Source organism: Neodiprion pinetum, chromosome 2 (assembly GCF_021155775.2).
Source record: "Neodiprion pinetum isolate iyNeoPine1 chromosome 2, iyNeoPine1.2, whole genome shotgun sequence".
NCBI classification, from domain to species: domain Eukaryota; kingdom Metazoa; phylum Arthropoda; class Insecta; order Hymenoptera; family Diprionidae; genus Neodiprion; species Neodiprion pinetum.
Window position 1 is genome coordinate 3,978,587 of NC_060233.1, and position 24,853 is coordinate 4,003,439.

A 24,853-nucleotide genomic window follows, 5' to 3' on the forward strand; every position below is an offset into this window, starting at 1 on the left:
TCTACGTCTTTGGAACACTTTTCCTTCGACATAGCTTGATAATCCTGCGGTATTGTGGAAATATGATCGGAAGCAAGACAAAAAAATAATAATCATTCTTATTTTTTTAATAAATTGTGATTTCAATATCACAACAGCAAAAAATGATTCACTCACATTACAAGATTTACATAATTCAGTATGTTTGTAAGATTTTAAGAAAAAGTGAGTCCACAAGGCTGTAGGGCAGTTTTGAAATTTAATACCGTATATTATATTAAAAAAATGATCACTGAAAGTTAGGCACAAATTTTAAGTTTTGATACTTTGATCGAAGCACTTCAATCTTTGATCAAACTTGAAAATATGTGTTACTTCCCTATACCCAATTAACAGATTGCATGGAATAATAAAGTTGATATTCAAATACAATGTGTATACATATATATCGTATCTACTCATGTATTGTATAAAACAATAGTATTTACCATAAGTATCGCAATGATAAGCTCACTTTAAAGATACAAAAAGTCGTGGAATGTTGTAAATTTTTTTACACAGACCCGTGTTACAGTTTGTGCCAAATAGCATATTCTTTAAGTTGGTTTAACATGTTTCGCTGCCGCTTCGTCGAGAATCCAATACAACTCTCCGTTGCTCAGTTGTACTCTGGCAGCTGGCAAGTTTTCTTTGTCTTTTAAAATACGCTGTGAAATTAAATGCATATTATCACTTCTGGGTACGGTAGAATGAAAAAAACTCGCACTTGAGGTAATTGGCAATCCTACCTTTATGATGTCTGCTTTAGCCTCTCCGGTAATGGTAAAAATGCATACTTTTGCACTATTTATAACTGGGAATGTTAGCGTTATTCGAGATGGTGGTATCTTCGGTGAGTCATTCAGCGAGCTTACCCAGACGCTAGTTTCTTCGAGCAATCGGTGATTGGGAAAGAGGGAACAAGTGTGACCGTCGGGTCCCAGTCCCAGGAGTAGTACATCGAACTTTGGTATACTGTCCGGTGGAAAGTAAACGGACATTTGTTTGATGTAATCTTTGGCTGCTGCTTCGGCTGTTGAAGTTAAAAATTTATTGTAATTATTATTCTGCAAAATCCCATATCTTCATTGACAGGGTCGCTTTGTTTATCTGATTCGATTGACATCCAGAGTATTCCATGTTTTCCATACCTGAGAGATCGGGATTAATTTTGATGAATTGCTCTTCTGTTATGGGAATTTTTCCCATCAAGTGCATCTTGTAGACCCCATACGTCGATTCCTCATTATTGAAAGGTACTACTCTCTCGTCACAGAAAAAAAACCGCCATTTAGTCCAGTCTGTTGTTATGGTGGGCAAACCTTCTGCTAAATAATTGATGAGTGAACCACCTGTGAAAGATTTAAAAACAAAAGTTACTTATTCGTTACGAATCTTGATTAAATTTTTCAACTCCTGAAAAAGTAAAAATCGGCTACAATTAATTTCTAACCAAAGGCCTGGGTCAAAACTTGAATTTTATCAGACACTTTTGCTAATAAGAAAACAGCTGAAAATAAGAATTCAGATTTGAACGAATTTTTTACATCGTTATTAGTCACGTGTTAGTCACCAGCCGGTATGGGTGCGAAAAATTGATTAACGTTCGAAAAGTGAAATTCACATTGTAAAAGTGAACAGCGTCAAGACATCATTACATATAAAATGGAATGTTGGGTAAGAGGAATGGTACGCTGGTATTAGACTAATATGAAGAAAAAAAGTAAATAAAAAAATTCAGAGATGAGAGACCTGATAGACCGATTTTGAAGACATCGTCACTCGATATCGCATCGTTGGCACTATCTTGAATGATGTTAACCAGTCGTTTAATAGCACTGGGAACGTCTTTTTCGACGAGTACTTTAGCCATTTTTCTTCTTCCACGAGCTTGTCAGTTGGTGTAACCAGCTGAAAGTATAACCTCAATGCTTGAATATCATCGGCGGATTTCGGCGAACGACCTCTAGCAAAAAATTTCAATGACGTGCACACGTTCGTCCATAATCCATATGGTCAGTCAGTTGCACGGCTTACATACAGGTCTGAGTAGGGTGGGGAACACGTCAGTTGTTATACAACATAGATTATAACGTGCAACAAAACAACAAAGTTAGAAAGAAAACTGCCCGGTATTCTCGTTAGTGGCGCACCGGTGCTTGGTAAATCCGTGGTGTAATGAAATAGCGAATAAAATATTCAATTTTTGTGCAATGTACATGCATTTGTACAGATGTTAATTAACATCGACTTGTCTAAAATCGTCGAAATGCTTCTTCGAGGTAAATATTTAATTTCTTTCAGGGGGCTAAGTAGACTATACGTATAATAATTTAAGAGTTGTGTTTACTTCATTCATACACAACATACCGATGAATTTTCTGTGCTTGTTGGTAAACGAGGACAAGTGTTTTTTTATTTGTATAATTGCCACTATCTCGTTTTAATACATAAAATACAACAGGATATAACACCCATGTCAGCCTGTCGGCCAACCGTGTTGGCACTACAGAGCACGTTCTTGTCAACTATATGCTAGCATATGGTACTAGGTTAATATTCAAACCTTTCTTAGGCACTATTCGGACCATATATCCTGTAATAATAAATCCCCCCCGCTTCTGATCTATCTCGTATGAACCAAGTCCACGTTCAAGGGCTTACTTGAGATATATTTAAAAAAGCAATATTGTCTCGATAGAAATTATTTACTTTTTTATACGTAATTTATAACGGAAAAACAATACACGATCGGTGTCATGTGAGCACCAATTGGAACTTGGCTATTTTTTGGAAGTGGTGTGTACGTTTCACAACCCCATGACGGTTAATCTTATATAAAAACCATGCACAACTACACATCTACAGTGTCATCATATGCCGAGTATGTTGCTGGTCTAAGTAATTCTCCATCGCCAGGAAAATAACTGTGAGTGTAAATATTCACGAATTTGATGTAAAAGCCGGTTAAAAAACGAAGACCATGGGCACTGATGTCTGGGTAGTAAGGGAAGATGGAAAGTTTTATCTGGAATTTGTTTGTCCCACGGGTATATGAATATATTGTACAGAGATCTGAACTATCCCCACGAAATTGCGAGCGAAATTCCATTGAACTCTATAAGGAAACGCGTCGTATTTTAAATAAAGCGGTTTCCTTTACTTTCGTGGCATGAGACAATCGCGTCGGAACATAAGACTATCGTTCGTTTCGATGAATCAGTATCATATTTCATCAATATCCTCAAATATTTAATTCATTTAGTGATTCCGCAAGAAATGTGAAATTATCCAGTATTTTCCGCAGAAACAAATAATTATTTCATTGTCAGCGATCGGACCATTGTTTGGATTTTGATGACAGTTGCCTATTCGATACTTCACTGTCCTGAAGTTACACATAGTATTCCGTTATTAACAATTAGTCAGCACTAGTACTGAAAACACAGCTAAAAAGAGGCAGAATCAGACAAGAATCGAGGCATTCGAAGACAGGGGCATTTCCGCCGTTTGTGATAATTCGTTCGCATGTGTAGAATTTATACGTAGTGAAACAGTCTGCGACTTTTATTCAGAAGCGGGACCATCAGGTAAGTATCATCCAATTTTGATTTTGATATGTACTTTATGTCATTAGCGTACATTAAATATTAACCTTGAGATTTCCATTTAAAATATTTGTATTTCCCGGTTACTGTGATGTAAGAAAATAAGTGACATCTTGTGGCCGAAAAGAGGACTCGCAGAAAATAACAACCGTGTTGGCCACCTACATTTCTTGGTGTTCATGCGAACGCAGTGAACGCACAATGCACGCCTAGATATTGTTTACGGTTATATTGTTAATTAGAAATCAGTGTTAGAAATGCAAACTAAAGGACCTTTTGTAAATGTTTATTTAACAGTCGCTGTTAGCGAATTAGCTAAAACCGTATAGATCCGGTAATATAATATTTGTTATGATAAGATTTGAGCTGCAAATGAGGACTCTCATAAAGCGCGATAGGTTATACAGGTAACCGACGTTCTCGAGCTTAATCAGCTGTAAAACTGCCCACATAATATTCGATTGAAAGCCAAAGAATTTCAAGACAGAAAAATGTCCCTTCGCATCAGATTAGCTCGTAGTCGACCCATCAGACTACTTGGCGGTATAGCTAAGAAGTGTTGGGCATTTTCTGGGGCTTATGTACTGGCCTGTTTCCTCCTCTATTGGCTTTACGGTGGAATCTTTGCATTTTTTCTTCTGTGCTTTGCTATCACAGGTTTGTTGCCAAGATCATTTCCTAAACAAATAAGTTTGAATGCCAATTTTCAACATCTGCTTGTTATTGTAATTACTTGAACGATCTTATATTTTGAATCGTAACCAGCGAGTAAAACGTGCGTATTTTCATTCAGGTATCTTGTATCACACGGAGGACAAGCTTCTCTATCATCCCGAATTACCTCCACATTCACGAGTCTACGTTCCTGCTCCGTCCATGTTTAGCTTGCCTTACCAAAGTGTGTATACCAGATCGGGAGATGGGACAATGTTGCACATGTTTTTTATATCGCAGACAGAAGAAAAGGCCAAGAAGGTGCCTACGCTTTTATTTTTTCACGGAAACGCCGGCAACATGGGACACAGGTCTGTCTAACGCGATACAAGTTGTATAATTTTTTTCAGCGTACTGTATGTACTTTGATTTTTACTTGCTACTTGCGCTTTCTGTGTTTTCATTTAGACTTCAGAATGTCGCAAGGTTATACCGTAAATTGGGATGTAATATACTTATGTTAGAGTATAGAGGATACGGATTATCTCAAGGCTCTCCATCCGAAGAAGGCCTTTACATGGACGCCAGAGCTGGACTAGATTATTTGTCCACTCGAACTGACATCAATAACGATGAAATTATAGTTTTTGGAAGATCTTTGGGTAATTTTTATTTTAGTTTTGTATTTTTGTAGCAAAAAAAGTGGCGATTATGAGTACAGATGTGTAGATTACATTGTGGCTCAGATCTGCGTTTAAGAATAAGAAAACAAGATAACAATGTAGTGTAGCAATAGGTGATTATTTAATGTATTCGTTACTCGCTAGGCGGTGGCGTGGCTATTGATTTGGCGATGAGGCCAGATTATGCAAAAAAAATTTGGTGCCTCATTTTAGAAAACACTTTTACCAGTATACCGGACATGGCATCACTGCTCATTGGCTCTAAGATCCTTCAGTACCTTCCGTTATTTATCTATAAAAATAAGGTACGTGTAAAAATATTAATTGTAATGCTCAATGGAGATACAAAATATCTGCTCCCTTTCAATGACATATTTCTTATTTCTTCTCTAGTATATGTCACTACAAAAAATTGGCTCTGTCACGGTACCTACGTTATTTATCTCCGGCCTAGCGGACACTCTGGTACCGCCCAAAATGATGACTGAATTATACGAACGTTGCGGAAGCTCGTACAAAGGGATGCTCAGAGTGCCTAGCGGGACTCACAATGAAACGTGGAATCAGTCTGGGTACTATACCAGTATATCCACGTTTCTTAATCAACTAAGAGAAAATCCTCCACCCAGAGTAGCAACGAACCATTGGCAGATAGACCACGTGTAATGATAATGGTTTACACGGCTCAATATTGCGTCCAAAATTATTGTAGTTTACGTTTCATAGTACAAGATTTCCTTTATCTTTTCTCGTTTATTTTCATTTGATTTTTGTTTCTTTTTTCATAAATAGAGAAAGATGATATATTTCCTTATGAATTTTAATATAGCTACAAATATGTAATATAGTCAATAATAATTTGAAGGGATCAAATCGTCCAACGTAGATGATGATGAGCTGATCAAAAGTCTTCAATAGCCAAAGCTTGGAAATAGTATAATGAAATTAAAATATCTCTGTATATATATATATAGAGAGAGAGTGAGACATAGAAATATATATATAGAGTTATATACACACATATACGTACACACACGGACACACGCATATATACACACTTTAGTTTACAAAGTTAGTACAAGGTGGTAAATCTCATTGAATTTATAAGCACCTTCATCAAAAAAATTTTGCCACATCTTAGGTATCATGAGATATGAAAATTTTTTTTATTGTACGTGAGCAGTGAAGTTTAATAACCTATCCAATGAAATTCAATAGGTCTTCCATTGTTACATTGTACGATTATCACTTCTATTCGATCGCCAGTCTTATTACTTACAAAACAACACCTTGCGGCGGTGTGGATAAAATTATTTTTGCCACTTTCAAAGTAAAGGTATTTTGAAAACTGCTTAACGCATTAGTTACCATTGTCGTTGCAATTAATTTTTTTTTCACTCTAGCGCTACTTTCAATTCCACCTTGTAAAAGTGGTAAAGTCATTCTGTAAGTCATATACGAAATACTGTAAATTGTTGCATTACTAAATAGGCAGGGCACAATTTGAGCCCTTATGGAATCGTGATTAATAATATAAAAGCAGTCAATATAATTATTCTTTGATAATAATAATAATAATAATAATAATAATAATAATAATAATAATAATAATAATAATAATAATACTACTACTACGTAATTGCGCAGCGTAACTGTCGTCAAGTCCACAGATCAGGTTTGCGAATTTTTTTAACGTCCTAAATATATTTTGTGTAGGTATGTAATATCAAAAGTATTGTAGTTAAAATAAAATGTCGTAAGGCACATTGTCATGATGCTATGAACGCAAATTACGTATCCTTTTCACGCAAGTATATGTATACTTAGAAATAATTTCAATTTTAGAACAGTAATAATACGCAGATTTGGTTGACCCTCTTCTTTGTTTTCGGACTTTGCCAAATCCGAATCTTATTAATCGATTAGTTAATATGACGATGCAATGATTTTATCTCACCAACAACAATAAATAAATTCATACCGATGTTTTTACTCGAAAGATTTTTCGAGTATATTAACCATACACATATTATGCAATTGCTATACAAGTTGTTAAATATCTTTGACCATTTCTTTTCTAATTACCTATAATGCGTGTCTCGATTTTGTACACAAGTGATCTGAAAACGAATATAAGTATGTTGTAAATAAAAATGTTAAACTGTAATAAATACAGTGTATACAGATTGAATGTATTTAACGTTATTGTATAATACGGTCGAATTTGAAAAATATCATCTCATTTCGAATTTATACAGTCGTTTGCTATATCTACATTTTTTTACCTTACATCTGCACTTCGATCGTCGAGTAAAATATGTGACATATTATCCGTACGCTACAATCTTTGATCCTACGCTATAAGCATGGAGTTTAGTTTTTCTCCTTTTGCTCATAAATTAAAATCAACGTTTTTCGATGCTAAAGTAACATTTTCCGAGGTTCTTAGAGTCGATCACAGTTGAGTGAACACAATGGCATTACTTTAAGCTTACGTACTACCAATCTCTGTAATAATTGACCTTACTGTTATTGACCTTATGAAGTCAATCCACAATCCAAATTCTAAATGGTAGATTAAAATCTTCGATTTTTTCGCGATCTTTTTATCGCTATTCGTCGAGCTAAAACAATACCAACTGTAACCAACATTGATAGAACGACAACGGCACCAATCAATGCAGCTAACATTCCCGTGCTGGATTCTATTTTAATTGTTTCGCTACTTTGACTCATAACTCCGGCTGCTTCAACGACAACCTTAGACACAAGGATTTGTGAGTCTTCGCAAAATACTTGATCCTTCCACTTGTACCAATGTAGCATTCTCATGTATTTCTTTTCCGGCGGCGAAGCACATCTGAAATAATATTCGTTTTAAATTTAGCAGCGAATTAAATTGCGAAACCGACGAGCAAATCTTTGGCTCCAAATTAATTGATATATTTCTCTGTTTCTTACTTCAGATCATCCAGAAGCTGGGGGTACGCGTCGTAGAGCTTTGGGACCAGATCTACCAGCATCCATTGCAGGGTACAATCGCAGTGAAACGGATTGCTCTGTAAGTTGACACCGTACTTTAACAAGCCCGTATTGTTCTGCATTTTTATCAATCCTGGCGAAATGCTGCTCAGATTGTTGCTGCTCAGATCTAACTGTAATTGAAAATCAATCGAAGGATTTCATTTAGATGCATGAAGTACGTATGTTTGTCATTGACTGTTCTTTTTGTAACTTAACTCACCGAGCAAAGATTCACGTCTCTGAAAGCATTCGCGTCTATTTTTGTTAGTCGTTTGTTTTGAGATATTATCAAGTTCAAACAACCCTCCGATCTTTCGTTATCAAGATTTGAAAAAGCATCTTCCTCGATGCTTTCGACCAGCTCTAACGATTGGGCGATCAACCATTCGAGGTTCAGTTTAGCGTTGAATTTCAATTCTCTTATAGGATTTCCACTGATCACTAGAGTGCTTAGCTCTGGTATATTTTCACTCGTTAGTGTTTCTGGAACCACGGATAATTTGTTGAATGACAAGTCTAGCGTCTCCAGCTTCTCAAATTTGACATTTGGAAAGTCAGTTAGCTTGTTGCCGCTGAAATTAAGGCTCTTTGCTCGATTCAGCAAGGACAGATTATCATTAAGCTCAACTATTTCATTGTATTCCATATCGAGTTTTTGCAGATTATTCAATGTTTCAGGTACATTTGTAATCATGTTGTAGCCGGCGTTCAGATTAGTTATGGAAACTGGAAGCTCGTGAGGAGAAAGATAGACCAAACGATTGTTGTTCAGAATCAAAGTTGCAAGCTGCGTCAAGTGTATCACATTGTTCTCTCCAAGCGAATCGATCCGATTGAACGATAGATCCAGATGTTCCAACTGCGTTAAAGATTGAAGAGAGCCATTTTCCAAGCTCTGTATATTGTTATGAGAGACGTCCAGCCATGTTAGATTGGTCAGTAATTTCAGGTCTGGATCTAGAACGCTTAATTGATTCTGGCTCAAATTCAGTCGTTGCAAATTTGTTATTTTGGTGATCATTCTCTCCGGTAGAGCAGTCAGGTTATTGCGCGACAAGTCTAGATCGACGAGAGACCAAAGCTGGTCAAAAGCATTCTCTGGTATTTCTTGGAGATGATTTCCTGACAGGTTTAGAGTTTTTAAATTCACCAAATTTGTAAACATGTCCGTTGGCAGAAAGTTCATTCCATTTTCAGCCAGGTTCAAAACACTGAGATGAGGCTGTTCGTCGAACATTAATAAGTCGAAGCGATGATGGTTATTATCCTCCAGTCGTTTACCTTGGCAATTTACGATCCAAGCAGAATCTAAAATACAATTGGAAATCATTTTTTACCGATACGCTTTGAATATTCTAATTGACATTTCATGGAACCTGATTGGTAATTTTTCATTCTTTATGAGACTTTTCACTGTTCACAAGATTGAAATTTTTCTCTTTCTTATATTTTCTAATTTATTGAGGCGATGTGTCTTGGATTCTGTTGTACTAATTTACAATTTTCATTTCTTTTCTAACATTTCTGATTCTTGTTGAAATTAGTTTACAATGAAAGATTTTTGCAAGAAATCTCGCAAAAATTCCAAGAATTTATTATATCGAGTTAATTCCTCGTCAGATTCTTTACATTTTATAACTCGAAGTAGTAAATTGCCAATTAAGTAAATGCAATTTTATGATTTGGAAGTTAAAGAACAAAGAGAAACGATCATTAAACATAAATAAAAATATTACGTTTCTTTCAAAATTCGTTAAAGACAAATTTCCAAGTAAAGTAAATCGAGGTTCGTCTCTATTATATACATACTTAGATTTTCCTCAAACTGTGCGATCGTTATGTTCAGGATAAAAAAAAGAAAAAAAAAAAAATTGACACCATTGCCAACTTGTAAATCCGTGTGTAAACATCCAGTTAAGATAAAAAAATTATATGCGAGGCGCGAGTGATAGAGCATACTTGAAAAAAATCGAGTGCCGAGTGCATATCAGTGGGATTGGCTGATGATGCCTCGTGAGAATTTCGTCACGATAAGAATTGGAGTTATGCGTTATTTTTTCCAAGACTATCGTGTTTTTGTCACACCCGTGACGATGAATTTTTGAAACCGAATCCTGCGTACCCGACAGATAGGATGTAAAAAAAAAAATAATGTATATACACTAGACTGGGCCAAAAAAATTGACTATTTTTTTTTTCGAAAAATATATTGAGAATATCATTCAGTATGGCAAAAAAAAATTTCCCGAAATTTTAAGCCCTTAGTATTAACTTTAAGAGGTCTATCATCGCTATTTTAGATTTTTGTAATAATTTGATGTTTTACGTCAGAACTGTCGAAATATTGAAGTGAAAAAATTTGTGTTCATTCATCCCTTTATAAAACTAAATTCCCTACAAAAAAGGTCTGATTATAGATTTTTGTCAGACAAGCCGTTTCCGAGTAATCAAGCTTAATAAATTGATATAATTTCTCGAGAATTAATCGAGAATCAATCGAGAATTAATCGAGAAATTATATCAATTTATTAAGCTTAATTACTCGGAAACGGCTTGTCTGACAAAAATATATAATCAGACCTTTTTTGTAGGGAATTTAATTTTATAAAGGGATAAGTGAACATAAATTTTTTCACTTCAATATTTCGACAGTTCTGACGTAAAACATCAAATTATTACTAACAATCAAAAATAGCGATGATAGACCTCTTAAAGTTAATATTAAGGGCTTAAAATTTCGTGAAATTTTTTTTTTGCCATACTGCATGATATTCTCAATATGTTTTTCGAAAAAAAAAATAGTCAATTTTTTGGCCCAGTCTAATATACACATAATTAAAAATGACCAAATACTTGTACGCAATACCTGTGCTAGAGCAAATGCACGTTTCGCACATACTGCATTCCGCCCATCCGTGCAAGTTGCATATAACAAGCAACAATCCAACGAAATTCCAGTAGCGATGCCCTTTCATGATGTTACGGTGAAAGTAGGTATAGTTGAGTCAAGTTACCGATATCGGATTTACCGCACTTGGTGGCGGTATAACTTTGTACGTTTAACTTACAACGCACACTACGCACAAGCTTTTGAGAAGCAGGAAAAATTTAATTTGTCAGCCCCAACGAATGGTAAACTTAACTCTCGACTGTGCAGACTGAGACTGACTTTCAAAGCCGATAGATAATACGAATCCCAGTGTCGTACCTCCAGATAGCTTATCAGTTGTTTGCGTCATGCAATTGTGATGATCGTGAATTTAGGTGTACCGTTACCGCTGTTGTCTTCCCGATTATACATGTTTTGACCCTTTTGCTAAAATTTCATTCGTCATTACTCGAAGGTTCAATGGAAAAGACAACACGATGTTTCAGCGTACATTACCGGAATGAGTCACTCATTTTGCGGGTTTTCGCATACGGAAAATAAACGATAAACTAGATTTGGACATTTGCGAATGACTACGAACATGCCTCAGTGTTTTGCGAAACGATCGCACGACTGTTGGATGAAGAGAAGTAAAAGAAAAATTTCAAAAGTCACCAAGTTTCACGGGCGAATTCTTGACTCGTATTTTTTTACTTCATTTTTCGTGCGATTATGATTCACGGAAAAGTAGTTGAATGAATTTCCACTACGTCCATCCTTTGATACACTCAGATCGTAATCGAGAATATTGAAACGATAACGAATCGCGTCTACTTCTTACAATTCCTCTCCTCGACGATATCCGGAAACCGTTTCTTTAACTGCGATAAACGTTTTATCTGTGTTTTATGTTTACGAATTACATGCGAATGATCATGATGCATGATGAATTTAATAAGAATCCGACGTGGTCAAGTGACGTGGCATTATTGCGACGAGTGCAGGTAGTAGAATATAATAGAAACGCGGCGTAATTAAACTCACGATGATGTATCTATAGTGTTCTACGCCTGCGTATGAGCCGATAGTTGAAAATGAATCGTTCAATTACGTTACATTGCACGTGAGCGTGAATTTTCTTTGTCCCATGTCGCCTTTATTGCACCAAACCGAAAATCACGCCGTTTGCTTTCACATATGTACTGATAATAAATATACCAATAACCAACGGGATCTCGGTTTATCGTTGTTTGCACACGCTAGTTTTTAGGGCTTGATAACACAAAGCGCTTTAGTCTTCCGTAACATTCGTTTGGCATTCTATCACGATTCGTGACTACCTACGTCAATTTAAGCGTGCTATTCATTTGTACTTACTTATACCCGAAGATGTTTAAATTGCGATTTTGCGTGTATAACACTCAATTTATCATTGTTACTTAGCAATGGTTCAAGTTTATGAATAAAAAATCGAATTCAGCGGGGTAACGTGATGTACCAAATTCTATATTGCACGTGATTAATCCATATTTCAAGTATTATTACAATCTTATAACAGACCAACAAGGTTTATATCTTGTACGTAAAGACGATAATAGTTATTGATCGCAGTATTTTCTATACATACTATATCTTGATACGGTAATAAAATTTCAGTAGCACTGTAACTTTGCTTTAAAATCCGATAAAATTCACATTAACAGTACATAAATATCTATAACATATGTTGTATGTATATATAACGTATACAGTATGTTAATTAAAATTGATGTCTTTATCGTAATAATTTTCACGCCTAAATATGTACATTGTACAAGTTAACAGGGCTACAGTAATTAGTATCTACAAATTGCTAGGAGGAATGTAGTTCGAAACGTTCGCGCATTCAGATTTTACATATCGGGAGGTGTCGGGATTGCGCTTTAAGGCTTTTTAAAGAAATTCAACAGGCTGGCTTGCTTACGATTATTGTCTTTCGGAGCTGCGGATCTGGGTTGCGGCGCTTCGACTTTTGAGGGGTCTTCTTCTTTGTCCGAAGAACTTTCGTAGACGTATTCCTTTTTCGTAACAAAATAGCCGTTTTCGTCGGTAAAAGTTTTGTCAACTACCTTCCGTACCTTCGTTTTACCATTTTCCACCTTATACATTGGCGGGGATACTTTATTCCCGACATTTACCGAGGGAGTTTCACCCTCCAGAATACAATTACGCATCGTCTCGTCCTCACCCTCGTCCTCGTTAACGCTCGACTCTCCGCTGGGATTAGAAGTTGGATCACATTTCCGCCTCTGTCTTTTACCACCCATCTCGGGCTCTTCGGAACCTTGACGTTTCCGGCCACGACCGGCGACAACATTGTCAACGTCTTTGGCCGCCTCTTTCTTCGAGGCGTCAAAAGCCTGTGGTGTTTTTGTTACTTTGCTGAAGAAATTTTTCTCCTTCTTCGAATCCGGCTTGGTTGAAGCTAACTTTGCCGATTTTTCATCAGACACTTTGCCCGACAATTTGCAGCCCCATCTTAGCTCGTTCAGTTCTTCTCCGCTGCGGGCGATTATTTCTTTGCAAACAATTGCACCCTGTCGATGATCCCCGTCCCCAGTTAAAGCCAGAAACTCCACATCTGGTAGCGCTCTTTGCAAACTGTACAGATGCTCCGCCGTCAGCTTTTTAAACTTTCGCTTCGCGGATGCCAGATCTTCTTCCTTGACTACCTCCACTCGTAGAACACCGTCGACCAGGTAACCGATCAGAGTAAAGGTGGCCAGGACTCTTTCTCGCTCTTCGTGCTCCTTCCAAAATTGCCATAATATTTGCTTTGCCAAGTTGACGTGGAGTCCCAGCTCCTTGCTCAACCATTTGTACGTTACCTGCGTAAAATTAAAAACAAGTGAAAGTCTTATTGGCGCTATTGAACGGTTTGATAGTCTCGATTTTTTTCACAACTTTCTGCAAAAAGGCTTACAGAGCTTCTGTCTTTCCATTTATATACATATTATACACGCGCTTACCAATTTGTCGTCGTCAAATATGTATCCAGTCAATGTCTCCAAGTACGTATCAATCGTCGTTGAAATCATATCAGAAGAATAATGTTGTTGGGGAGAAATTAGGCTAATGGAAAATTTTACTTTACTTTATCTATTACCGGCGGGTACGAAAAACAGACTAAGATTCGCTGTCACGCTTCGCTGCGTGACAGTTGATGTTCGATTCCATCGAAGTTTCGAACTTTACTGACCTCGAAACGTCAATATTTTGGTTACGGCTTGACGCTCGGCTTTACCTACTGTAGTTGGGTATTCCTAAACACATTCTAAATATTCAAGCGTTCGAATAGGATCGAACTCATTTTACCCTTCTATGGAAAGTTGTTGGTCGAATTAATTGTACCTTGAAAAACTCCTCATTCCGCTTCAGGCTTCGCTTCAGAAGACGAAGTTTTCGAAGGCCCTGCTCGGCTCTGAGACTCCACAGAAGTGACGGAAGTTCTACCAGGACTTGAGTGATGTTCAATTTCTGTCGCGCTCCCGGTTCCGCTGATACGAATTTTCGGTATCACCCCATAATCGCTACCCTGTGACCCCATGGAATCTCCTTCCCTCACCGAGCCACTCGAACAACTCCTGTATTCGTGTGACGATATTAGTTGACGAAAGTTGAAGGAGAATAAATGCTAACGAAATTTACCGGTTTTTAATCTGTTTGACGTGTTTCTTGTTGTTCGGATCGACGTCGACGACTACTTCTGGCATCACCATACCAGGATCGTGCGGCAATGAGTCCTGTTCAACGTCAGTCGCTTCTCCAGCTTCGGAGGCTGCGGATTGTTTTCTTAATTCTTTACGTTGTAGGGTGACATTTGCAGCAGTTCCTGAACGGGAAAGATCCAATAAGTTCTTTAATGTGCATTGAAATAGGATTCGTCAAGTGTCTTCGACAGACAACAAACCCTCTTCGATCACAACGACCCCTGCCGTCTTGTTCGTCGGTAGGACTGGAAGAATTTTTTTCCACCTAACAAACGGGGCATCCTGAATTTCTTGCCTCTTCTCCACAATTTGAAACATTTTTCGTCTTTCCTCGGTGCGTTCTTGACGTAGCTGAATCTGTGAACAAAATGATAACGCCGCTATCCGCATTGTGTAGAATATTATTTCGTTTACAAAATCTTCTCCGCATACCTTCAAATCGTTGTTTGCCTCCCGCAGAGATCCCGTCAAGGAGACCATGTAGTATATGATCAACGCCATGAGCACTATCAACGGAATGACAATTCCCGGTGATGCTATATAGTCCAGGATTCTATAAAAACGTGGTGAAATCCAAGCTCGTCAAAGTCGCGCATATAAATTTATCTATTGCTACTTACATGGCAAAATCTTTGGGTAATGCCGACTTGAGACTATTTGTGATCAAGCTGTACATTATCGGCTGGTCAGAGAATGGTCCGCAGTGCCAGGACGGTTCAACCCGAACGACTGCATAGCCTACTGGTAAGACGCATAGGAAAAGCATCGTCAGGAGTAGAGCCAGATAAAAGTTGTTGGATCTGAAAGAGATCGAACGGTCGCATCAATGAAAAATTGCAATTTGCAACGGTTGCCAGATGGATCGTTGAGAGATTCACCTCGAAGCTCTGAAGACGATTTCGTGTGGCACGTTGCAGGTCAGAACCGCCCAGGACCGGAGGTACATCAATATTCCGATCTTGATTACGTTCAGGGTCGGTAATCCTGGGCTGAAGAACATCCCCATCCACACCATTCCCTGGTTGTTAACAAGGTGTAAAATATTTTCGGCTATTTTAAAGTCGCCGTATTGCGGGAACTGCTTTTCGAGGTCCCAGCACCATATGTTGTTCATGTGCCGTACGAAAACTGCCCGAAAAAAGTCCATACCCAGGGTGGATAGTACGGTGAGTACCTGTAAATGATCGAGGAGCATGTAGCTGTGAAAAATCGATAATTAATCAACCAAGTGCTTTCCGCCCTCCAGTTAACTCGCACGCGTTTCTTTCAATTAACGAATTCAGCCCGTATCGGTAATATTCGGAGGGGTGAAATACTGGATAAGAACCTGGGCTCAGCTCAGTTTAACGACTAGATAACCTCGCGTCAGATTTCTCGCGTGCTGAACGAATTCACTGATTACACCTACCAAATCCATGACCGTTAGCTTAGTCAGTTCCTGACCGAACATCGTTTCCCAACACAAACGGCGCAGCTTTTTGCGCTCATTAATATCCATCTGTGTTGTATTTGGTACAGGTGAATCTGGAGACATATAATAACGAAGAATTTTTTTCCTATACTCTTAAGATTGTGGAGAATTCATACATTGAAATGGTCTCGATTCTCCTTCACCTGTTTCTTCTGCTTTTTTCTCTGGTTCGCAGCACTGATACCAGCAATCTTTGGTTTCCTTATGTGTCGGTTTGTCGCTTCCCAAATGATCTACAGTCATCTCGTCAACGGTAGATTTCCTATCGATTACACTACTAGTAGTAGAGACAGGGGAAGTTTTGGTGGAAGGTAAACTGTTGGTAGTACTCGACGTTGTGGTTCCAGTAAAGTCGACCAAAATGCCGGTGAAATTCTGGTCTACCGTAGAGCTTGAATAAGTAGCTGACGTTGAGTCCGTTGTCGATGAGTCAGTGAAATTTAGTATTTCGTCAATGGATTCTTGATTCGTTGAAGTTGAAGTGTTTACTTCGTTGTTGTCTATCGTAACCGTGACCGGCGGTTCTTCCTCCGTCGAGTTGAGCTCGGTTCCTACCTCATCATTTTCTACAAAGTCCGTGTCGTTGGTTTCGTAATCGGAGTAGTCGTAATAATCTGTCGTCGTCGGGGTACTCGATGTAGTTATCGATTCCGGGACTGTCAAACTGATGTCATTTGTCAGCGGACTAACGTTATTCGTCAAGGCTTGGGCAACTATGGGGGTTCCATCGCTAGTAATTAACCCAGCGGTGGTGTTTTGAGATGTTATAGTTGTCAAGAGGCCGAGACTTAAAGAGGCAGCTGTAGTCACAGGCATCGTGAAGTTTGTGCAGAATACTCGACAGCATCGTCGACTTGTAGAGTTCCTCGGATCCGTCAAGGTTTTGGTCACGTTATGTCGCAGGGCTGTGAGCTGTTTGGTCTGAAATATAAAGCGGAAATTGTTAATCCACTTACAGATATCGCGTGCGTAAACCGAAGGGCTTTTCATCAAACCGAATGGACTACCCACCATGCTGTTTATCTTTCCGAAGAGGGCGAATATTAGAGAGTATAAATTGAGTAGATTCAGCACCATTATCCTGTTGACGAAGCGCTGAGATTAGATAAATCGATTTAGTCAAAGACGACAGAATATTTCTTGAATAACAAGATTATACAGTATTTACGAGCAATGATTGAAGTATTGATCAAGAACATCGAGTCTCACCGTGCAAGTTGGAAGCGAAGCTGTTTTCGGGGATGGTAGTTCTCGAAGATGCCAAGTATTTCGAAAAACATTGGAAATACGAATGATATCAGTGCTATTACAACCGTGATTTCATTCTGTCTCCACCAGCTTGATTCTGCCTCCGGCTCCTCGGAACGCGCCACAACTAGAACCACTGCCCAGGCAGACAACGCGAGTAAGAACGCCACGGCGAGATTGACGAAAGTTCTTACGATCACGGTTTTCCAACTGGAAAATAAAGTGAAAGAAGAGAATAACATGTGCGAAAACCAGATGAGAGAAGAGAATAGGATATGTGATTCAACGTCAATCGCTTTTACAGAAGACACTGACTTCCGTTCAACCTTCTGCTTCTCGGCCTCTTCCAGGAGCGCCTCTTTGAAGCCAAGGACTATACTGGCGATTCGGTTGTGCGCGGTCTCTGGATTCCCAATCATGAAATCCCACCCGGTGAAAAGCTTCCACGTGAAACCACACTCGTCTTCCTTCTCGGAGAGCTTGCTCATTCGGGAATTTTCTGCCATCCTGTGGGAATGCAACGATCATTGAAAACTGAATACCAGTTGCGAGGGAGTGATTAATCCATACTTTCGAAGTATCGCGACGAAGCTGTAAATGTAGACGACCAGATTGACCAAGAAGTAGGCCAGAGGAATATTATAACTACTTCCGGAGTTACGGTTTGTGTACCAGCCGTAAAAAAAGGCAGAGTACTTCAACACGCCCTCGAATTCCCACAGGGTAAGCAAGTTTTTGGAGTCCTCAATTTCCTCGTCGAGCATTTTTCTTTCGCCATCGTGTTCCTTATCGGCAGTCACCATCTGGAATGAATTTTGTAAACAAGACAGAAATCATTGAAAGAATCCCCAGGGATGCCAACAAATCACCTGCGGCACAGCTACAAACGCTGCTAACGTTGCCGCGATGACCAGATTGATCCAGAAGAGCCAACGAAGAAATATAAAGTACGAAGCAACGGCTGATCCAAAGTGGGATTCTATTTCTTTGATGCGCAGTTCCCACGGTATCAGCCATGTCTGAAGGTTCACGAATTCTCGACGAAAATATTGCCAGTACTGAAAAATTTTTTTGTAAATGCATTCGCCGCCGCTTGACTCCGTAATTGTTTTGCCCTGGTTTTCTAGGAACGTGAGAAATAAACCTTGTTGAACAGGATTGAAGCCCGGGCAATCACGTCGCGGGTACTTCGGTTCTGCGCCAGCCTTTCCTGAAGAACGCCTTCGTGTCGCCTTACGTAGGACTTGGCCTGCTGCACCAGCTTTATTTTGCGTCTGAGTGGCCAAGGCTGCTGCTTGACCCCGCTCAAGACCTCCTTGTGCAGTTTGAGATTCTCGAATATCTGTTCCTGCGTACCACCCTCATCGACGGAGATGGCCGTTCTGCGATTTCAAGACACTTTTCTCAACCCTCAAGTTTCAACTTAGCAAAAATAGTATCTGATTGTCACAAATCTTTATAGAAGAATCGTCGATGAGCGAATGGAAAATGGCACAATTGGTTCTCCAGGGGGAAAATAATCTTACTCTCCAGAGCTGGTCGTGAACGCAGAAGACCGACGCCTCACTCCACCCTCGGCTTCCGCGTTGAACGGCGACGATGATCGTCTCTTTCGCCTACTGGGACGTCGCAGAGATGCTCGGCGTTGGATAATCGCGCTGGCTGATGCCGAGTAGTCGTCTTCTTCCCCGATTTCCTCCGTGCAGTCTGCAATGGCTTGGAAGTAAATTTACAAAACTGTTACAAGAAACGCGACAACCGGCTTGATTAATTTTCCACACCACGAAGAGGAAAAGGAAATATTCCAGAGTAGCGATTGAGACCAGTCTCACATGTGAACTGACCTGCGACTGCGGGTACCCGGCGCATTTCAACTTCCCTGTTGTTCACCAGAGAAGGTAGAGGCTCGATGATGAATTGCAGCTGAGACTTCTGGTCCCTGAAAACGACTTCTCGAGAAGCGGGGTTGCTCGGTTCGTCGGTGATGGCGAATGTTACGGAAAGCCGATCTACGGAGGGTTGCGGAGAGGACGGAACCACCTGGCACAAAGCGAAAGGTGATAAACTATCAGTGGTAACTTCACGATGTCAATGATCACCAATTTGGCAAGTCGTCTCGACGGCCGAATAATCGCAATCGCATTAAATTCAGTCGGCGGGTTTGAGCAAGTGATGATAATCGGCGAAACACATTCTCTGGTTGCCGTTTACTGGTTTTATCGGACCTCGTACAGCGGCAGGTCGTGTGTGACTGTCTCATTCGCGAAAACTGTGATGACACGACGGAACCAGGAGGCGTGAAAGAATTTGCGAAATGTTTGAAAAATTCTTGGTACCAGCGACCTAAGTCGCCATTGAAGTTGTATCGATACCGACTGACTGCCACTTGTTCCATCGTGGTGTAAAGCAGCCCTCTGGCCCGACTTCCCCTTCGCCCTCCTCTTCCTACCCAGCACATTCACGCCTCTACACTCGGGCTGTAAGTTAAGACTAATATCTGCTATCGCCGATGCAGAGGATCCCAACTTGAACCATCCCCGAGTTTTTTTCGTTCTCGAAATCCCGGTTTCTCAGACAACGACGTTCGTCACCGTTCTCCTCGGTAACAACGTGTCAATTAGCACCTACGTTCAAAGGAAATGATGTAAAAGTTCTCAAAGGGTGCAGACAATGCTCGTTTCTTAACGAAGCAAACAGTCGGCGAAAGCGGCGATATTAACACGGTTAATTAAAAACCGTAACGAAGACTAATCGAAGTTTAGTCTGTCAACCGTCTCGCCGTAAAGGAGAACTTTTTAGAGAGTTGAAGCCTAGTCTGTGGTTAAAAAGAAACTTCAATTTTTCTCCTCCATCGCTTAATCAGTCGCTTACTTTTTTGTACTTTTTTCCCTTCCCGTTCTTTCGGTTTTGTTTCACCTCATTGTTTCGCTGGTCCTTAACGAGTTTCCTAAGCACTCTCGGATCGGCGTTAATTGACCGATGATCGCGAGTCTTCTTTTCTCGATGGGACGAGGATGCGATCGGTATTGACTTGGAGTGGTTCGCCAGATGTGAGAGCCGCTGTTTGGCGGTGTCAACAAGCGGGAGGCGGGGGTTCGGGGGCGGCGTTAGAAGGGTGAAAACCAGGGGATGAAAACACTCGAAGTTCGCGTGCGAAGCGCCGCGCCTTAACGTCCCCTCTTTCGGCCCGACCTGCCATCATCTAGTTCTTCCCCTCGAGCAGACGGACAGACAGTCAGTCGGCAGGCTGGCATGCATAAGGCCCTCCGGAGTCACGCGAACCACCCTCACTTTCAGCTAATCACTCTTATACACTCCTTTTCGCCCTCCAATCCCTCCGAACCCGCCAGGGTTACAATTCGACTCACAATCAGAGCTTTACTTGGAATACTCCCCACGCGGCCCTGGGAATTATCCTTTGACGGTTAGCTGCCTGGTACTTTGGCCGCGCCTGTGCCCGGAATGATGAGTAATCGAATCTCCGTGTATAGGTATACATATATACACGCACACCTAATATGATGAGCTTAATTAATGGATGTATGAAAAAGACATTCCTTCCCTCACCCTCAAACATCTGCCCATTAATATACACTTCAGCTCCGTATTATAACGAGTTTTTTCCCCCATCATTATCGCAAATTATACCAAGAATAACATTAACTCATTCCGATGAGTTATTCGAACCTGAATTTTCTCACTCATTCCTTATGTATATATAGCACACCGTAAAAGCTTGTCTAATTTTTTTCGATCAAAGAGATCGGTATGAGTTATGACCGACTAATAGAAAGAATGTAGGTTTAGTTATGCGCTTATTATTCATTGTCAGAGTTATCAATAAAATGCAAGATTTCTCTTGATATTCGCAAACAACGCGGTTTAAATATCCTCTATTCCTACAACAGAAGCTTTTGACCTTGTTCAAAAACCAAATCTGAACCAAACGAAAACCGGACGGTATTACCAACAAAATTGTTATTTGCCTCTCGTTTCTATGAAATTCTCTTAAATTGGGGTTAATCGAAAAATTGAAACGAGTTTGAAAACGTCTGTAAGGCTTCATTCGCGTAGTTTTTACCTTTGATCATTTTTGAAATTTTGAAAAATTTTGAAACTTGCACAGAAATACACGACAAAGAGAACGAGCAGATTACCAACCTGTGGCGCAAGAAGAGGAGCGGCGATGTTGTATCGTGGCGAACGCGATGTGCTGTCGAGGCGAAGGATTCCCGGGGGTTCCTTACGCCTTCCGCGACTCCTCGCGCGAACGGTAATGGAAGATCCTTTCTGCGGTGAAGGATCTCCGGAAGAATTTTCCCTGGAATCCTGTTCGTTGTTAATTTTTTTCTCCGATTGAGCCTGCATCGTGAGGATATCCTCGAGAGACGCTGACGTCGAAAAATTCTCGATGTATCCTTGAACGTGATACGATCCTTCCGGTCGATTATTTGTATAACAACGATCGGATAATCGGTACGATTTTTCGCCTAATCGGGGTGAATTTCAGAGGGTGTGAGAAAAAGGACGAGACGACAACGGTTGATTTTCGCGGAGAAAGAAATTGCTGCTCCGCAATGTGCGGGGTAATTTTACCGGTAGGAAGCAAGTTCGGTTAGTGTTCAGTAGCTCAATGTCCGACCGTCGACTGTTGCCGTTATCATCGTTGATGGACATTTTCTCCCTCTTCCGCCGCCTGTACACGATCTATTAACGCGTTAATAATCAGGATTAATAGCCTGCGGGGTGCCTTCGCCACCTCACAGCTTTTCGCAGGTGATAAACACACGCGTATGCGTTGGCTGTGTATGTACGCGTCGATTCCTCCTCATGCCCCGTTATGCAGCATTCCGTCTGACGGTGTGAACATTATCCGCCTCATGTGTTACATGCGGGGGCGAGACACGCGAAACCAGCTGCCACGCCTGCAGGCCTCATGTCACATCCGGCCCGTTGCTTTGTGCCTCTAAAAAGCCACCCTAATGTGTTTGCAAATATGTCAGTTGTGAATCAAACGCTGCCCATACGTGTGTAATAAAATTGCCGTAATCAAACGGTCGGGTTGTCTAGACGGGCTAATGGCGGGATGAAAATCAGCATACGCACGAGTGTCTGATGAAGTAATGAATTCACAAAGATTACTTTTCACACATCAGGATGCAACATACTTTGGGGTAAACTTTCTTTTCTTCTCTTTATTTATCATACTGATATTCAAAATATTATACATTTACATTTATTATGTTGTGTATTGTAGATTCCATATTGTTGTGGATGTGTGTTTTATTACATATATATATATAATAATAATGATAAGCCTGAGTAATACTACACTGTTTTATTTTTCAATAACGATAATCATTATTTCGCACGTCGTATTTATACATATGTTATATTGTCAAATCAACAATTTTTCATGCATCAATCCACATTTTCCTTTTTTGATCGCACGCTGTTCAGTTATATCAGTTTTTTTTTGCATGAATCGCGCTTTAAGATATGAAGGGTGTACAACAACTGCGATTAGTTGGGTCCTGCTTTACTATTCTTCTTCCATTGCTTCTTACTAAAATTTTATATAGTATTTACGACCGATTATTGCACCTATGATCGTTACGATCATTGTCGAGACGACATACTATATTTTTATTTACACCTTAATCTAAAAAACTCTGGATCAAGACCTCGCGAAGATTTGATCCATCGAACCCTGAAATTAGCTGCCGGTTGAAACAAACTTTCCCCAAACATGAGTAAATTTCGTGCAGCCGTTAGCTGCGACAGAAATCCTTGAAACATATCCTGTAATACGTAAAGGTACAAAAGCTCTGCGGCTGACAACGCATAAACTACCCATCGGGGAATTCTTCCAACCATGATGGAAAATCCTCGGGGAGTTGTAACGGTGATTTATTAACTTCGTAACGATTAGATCTAGACGATAAATCTCTTCTGTCCCGGGGGATAGTTTGTCGATTTACGCACGTGCATTGTACGGCTGGATGAGTTGATTCTTCAATTTTTGATATGTGATTTCGCCGCCTCATACGATTACCAAGGCTGCTCAATTTATTGCATCTGATCTATGATTCGCGCGGAATATAAGAATATTTATTTTATAGAGTGCGTATTGTGTGCAGGTTATATATATATATATATAGGTATAATATATAAAGTTGCGGATGAATTGAAACGAAAAATATATGTCTTTCGATTTATATATCCTATACTATGATATAATATGTACACGCTAAATTTTCTAGATTATGATATGATCGCTTTACAGTTTTTCCGTGTAAAAGTAGAAGCTTACGGACAAGCTTCGGAAAATCTTTACGTGCGGTGTGTAAACGCATATTCGCTATTGACGCATGATCCGGGTCTATTTAACCGGATTATCACTCGCACGTAACTGTAATAGCCTGATACGCAAAATATATTTGAACCCTGTTCGAGAGTGAAGTTAGTAACACTCAGAATGACTGAAGGATTCGAATTTCAAAATTATGTGCATAATACGTTTTTCTTTATTGCTGTGTCTTCTCCGTGAATTTCAGACGATCGAAAAAATCACGGAACAACGTTTTTTCGGCTGAAACGCCACCCTGCGAGCTTATTGTTAGTGGTCCTTATTATTTAGTCGTGTGTCGAGCCCAGGCTGACCTTTGCACCTGACTCATCGGCTCGCTGCGAGACGGAAGTTTGGCGCTTGTAGTCCTGGAGGGCGGCGGTCCGGGTGTCCGCAAAAAATGCACCAGGTGTTTTTGACCCTCGTGAGGCTTTCCGGCGGCTGATTCGAGTTGCTCGTTTTTCGCCTGCGCCTCAGTCCCGGTTTTCACACCTTCGGTGATCCTCACGAGGCCGTTTCCACGCCCGTTGCTCTTCGATATCGAACGTCTCCCCGGCGGTGGAGGATCCAGGATTATTGGTGGAGGCTCCTGCGAGTCCGTTGGGGGAATTCTTAGCCGCGGAGAGTCGAGATGCAGCTCAGATTGTGGCTGTAAACCGTGGGGAAGTGGCTTGATGAACGCCGCGGCCTGCTGCTGCTGGTCTTCGATGTTGCTCTCCAAACTCGACGACGCGTAGTTTTCACCCCTGTGCAGCATCACTGGAGACGGTGAGAAGCTGTTCGCCTGCGAGACCCTCAGCGATGTCGAGTTTGGGGACACCTGAGTTGAGCTCTGAAAAAACGTCACGATACGGGAGTAAATACGCAATGAGAGTTCTCGATGCAGATTCCGTTACCGACACTTAGCCAAGACACAAACCTTTTAGAGTGTTTTAGGCTGGGGGACATCCCTATTCCGGTTAATTTTACCGATAATCGGGGATCACTTCGAGGCTGTACCTTACTGACAATTTGCTCCGTCTTAACAAAGTTTGAACCGTCTTCAGGTAAAAGTCCTCGGAATGATCCGATGATCGACAAAGTCAGATAGAGCGGGATATTTCCCATCCTCGAATATTCTGAAAAAAGGTTTGTGTCTTGGCTGAGTGTCGGTAACGGAACCTGTATCCAGAATTATTAT

General features: G+C 40.2%; 6 protein-coding genes across 10 annotated transcripts in view; 1 reads left to right on the forward strand and 5 right to left on the reverse strand.

Annotated features, from left to right (window-relative positions):
* Positions 1 to 86: 86 nt before the first annotated feature.
* On the reverse strand, positions 87 to 2,113 carry Pgls (6-phosphogluconolactonase). The gene is made up of 4 exons (XM_046612314.2): positions 1,771 to 2,113; positions 1,170 to 1,370; positions 768 to 1,051; positions 87 to 686 (listed from the first exon to the last, which is right to left on the reverse strand). Exons 1-4 carry the CDS (start codon positions 1,889 to 1,891, stop codon positions 576 to 578), a joined length of 717 nt encoding a protein of 238 aa, XP_046468270.1. The 5' UTR covers positions 1,892 to 2,113; the 3' UTR covers positions 87 to 575.
* Positions 2,114 to 3,821: 1,708 nt separating this feature from the next.
* Positions 3,822 to 5,836, forward strand: Bem46 (abhydrolase domain containing 13-like protein Bem46). Its single transcript, XM_046612309.2, has 5 exons — positions 3,822 to 4,283; positions 4,420 to 4,651; positions 4,749 to 4,942; positions 5,108 to 5,268; positions 5,357 to 5,836. Exons 1-5 carry the CDS (start codon positions 4,118 to 4,120, stop codon positions 5,627 to 5,629), a joined length of 1,026 nt encoding a protein of 341 aa, XP_046468265.1. The 5' UTR covers positions 3,822 to 4,117; the 3' UTR covers positions 5,630 to 5,836.
* Positions 5,837 to 6,663: 827 nt separating this feature from the next.
* Positions 6,664 to 11,436, reverse strand: LOC124212372 (leucine-rich repeat protein soc-2 homolog). The gene is made up of 4 exons (XM_046612301.2): positions 10,854 to 11,436; positions 8,208 to 9,295; positions 7,925 to 8,118; positions 6,664 to 7,823 (listed from the first exon to the last, which is right to left on the reverse strand). The coding sequence occupies exons 1-4, from the start codon at positions 10,960 to 10,962 to the stop codon at positions 7,541 to 7,543; spliced, it is 1,674 nt and encodes a 557-aa protein (XP_046468257.1). The 5' UTR covers positions 10,963 to 11,436; the 3' UTR covers positions 6,664 to 7,540.
* Positions 11,437 to 12,149: 713 nt separating this feature from the next.
* Positions 12,150 to 14,079, reverse strand: LOC124212377 (DNA polymerase delta subunit 3). Its single transcript, XM_046612313.2, has 2 exons — positions 13,865 to 14,079; positions 12,150 to 13,723 (listed from the first exon to the last, which is right to left on the reverse strand). The coding sequence occupies exons 1-2, from the start codon at positions 13,931 to 13,933 to the stop codon at positions 12,779 to 12,781; spliced, it is 1,014 nt and encodes a 337-aa protein (XP_046468269.1). The 5' UTR covers positions 13,934 to 14,079; the 3' UTR covers positions 12,150 to 12,778.
* A 170-nt stretch (positions 14,080 to 14,249) lies between these two features.
* LOC124212368 (transmembrane channel-like protein) lies at positions 14,250 to 19,050 on the reverse strand (the record flags this gene model as incomplete). The annotated part of the gene is made up of 15 exons (XM_046612293.2): positions 14,250 to 14,479; positions 14,544 to 14,727; positions 14,806 to 14,962; positions 15,038 to 15,158; positions 15,226 to 15,405; positions 15,484 to 15,779; positions 16,014 to 16,129; positions 16,220 to 16,997; positions 17,088 to 17,157; positions 17,286 to 17,534; positions 17,640 to 17,831; positions 17,895 to 18,127; positions 18,194 to 18,382; positions 18,469 to 18,706; positions 18,851 to 19,050. Coding segments are annotated over 15 exons (3,423 nt in total), but the record flags the coding sequence as incomplete, so codon positions are not given.
* Positions 19,051 to 22,710: 3,660 nt separating this feature from the next.
* The window catches only part of LOC124212371 (carboxyl-terminal PDZ ligand of neuronal nitric oxide synthase protein), a 31,477-nt gene continuing 29,334 nt past the window's right edge, over positions 22,711 to 24,853 (reverse strand). For all 5 annotated transcript variants that reach the window (XM_046612299.2, XM_046612297.2, XM_046612296.2 and 2 more), the window contains one exon: positions 22,711 to 24,505. In XM_046612299.2, coding sequence (XP_046468255.1) covers positions 23,957 to 24,505 — 549 coding nt within the window. In that variant the 3' untranslated portion in view covers positions 22,711 to 23,956. The remainder of the gene's footprint in view (positions 24,506 to 24,853) is intronic.

Coding starts and splice junctions, on each gene's coding strand:
- Pgls (XM_046612314.2), bottom strand. CDS start 1,891: ATGGCTAAAGTACTCGTCGAAAAAGACGTTCCCAGTGCTATTAAACGA. Junction 1,371..1,770: donor CTTCAAAATCGGTCTATCAG/GTCTCTCATCTC, acceptor AATCTTTCACAG/GTGGTTCACTCATCAATTAT. Junction 687..767: donor CTAAAGCAGACATCATAAAG/GTAGGATTGCCA, acceptor TTAATTTCACAG/CGTATTTTAAAAGACAAAGA.
- Bem46 (XM_046612309.2), top strand. CDS start 4,118: ATGTCCCTTCGCATCAGATTAGCTCGTAGTCGACCCATCAGACTACTT. Junction 4,652..4,748: donor GCCGGCAACATGGGACACAG/GTCTGTCTAACG, acceptor GTTTTCATTTAG/ACTTCAGAATGTCGCAAGGT. Junction 5,269..5,356: donor TATTTATCTATAAAAATAAG/GTACGTGTAAAA, acceptor TTTCTTCTCTAG/TATATGTCACTACAAAAAAT.
- LOC124212372 (XM_046612301.2), bottom strand. CDS start 10,962: ATGAAAGGGCATCGCTACTGGAATTTCGTTGGATTGTTGCTTGTTATA. Junction 9,296..10,853: donor GTGCATTTGCTCTAGCACAG/GTATTGCGTACA, acceptor ATTGTATTTTAG/ATTCTGCTTGGATCGTAAAT. Junction 7,824..7,924: donor CAGCTTCTGGATGATCTGAA/GTAAGAAACAGA, acceptor ATATTATTTCAG/ATGTGCTTCGCCGCCGGAAA.
- LOC124212377 (XM_046612313.2), bottom strand. CDS start 13,933: ATGATTTCAACGACGATTGATACGTACTTGGAGACATTGACTGGATAC. Junction 13,724..13,864: donor TATTTGACGACGACAAATTG/GTAAGCGCGTGT, acceptor AATTTTACGCAG/GTAACGTACAAATGGTTGAG.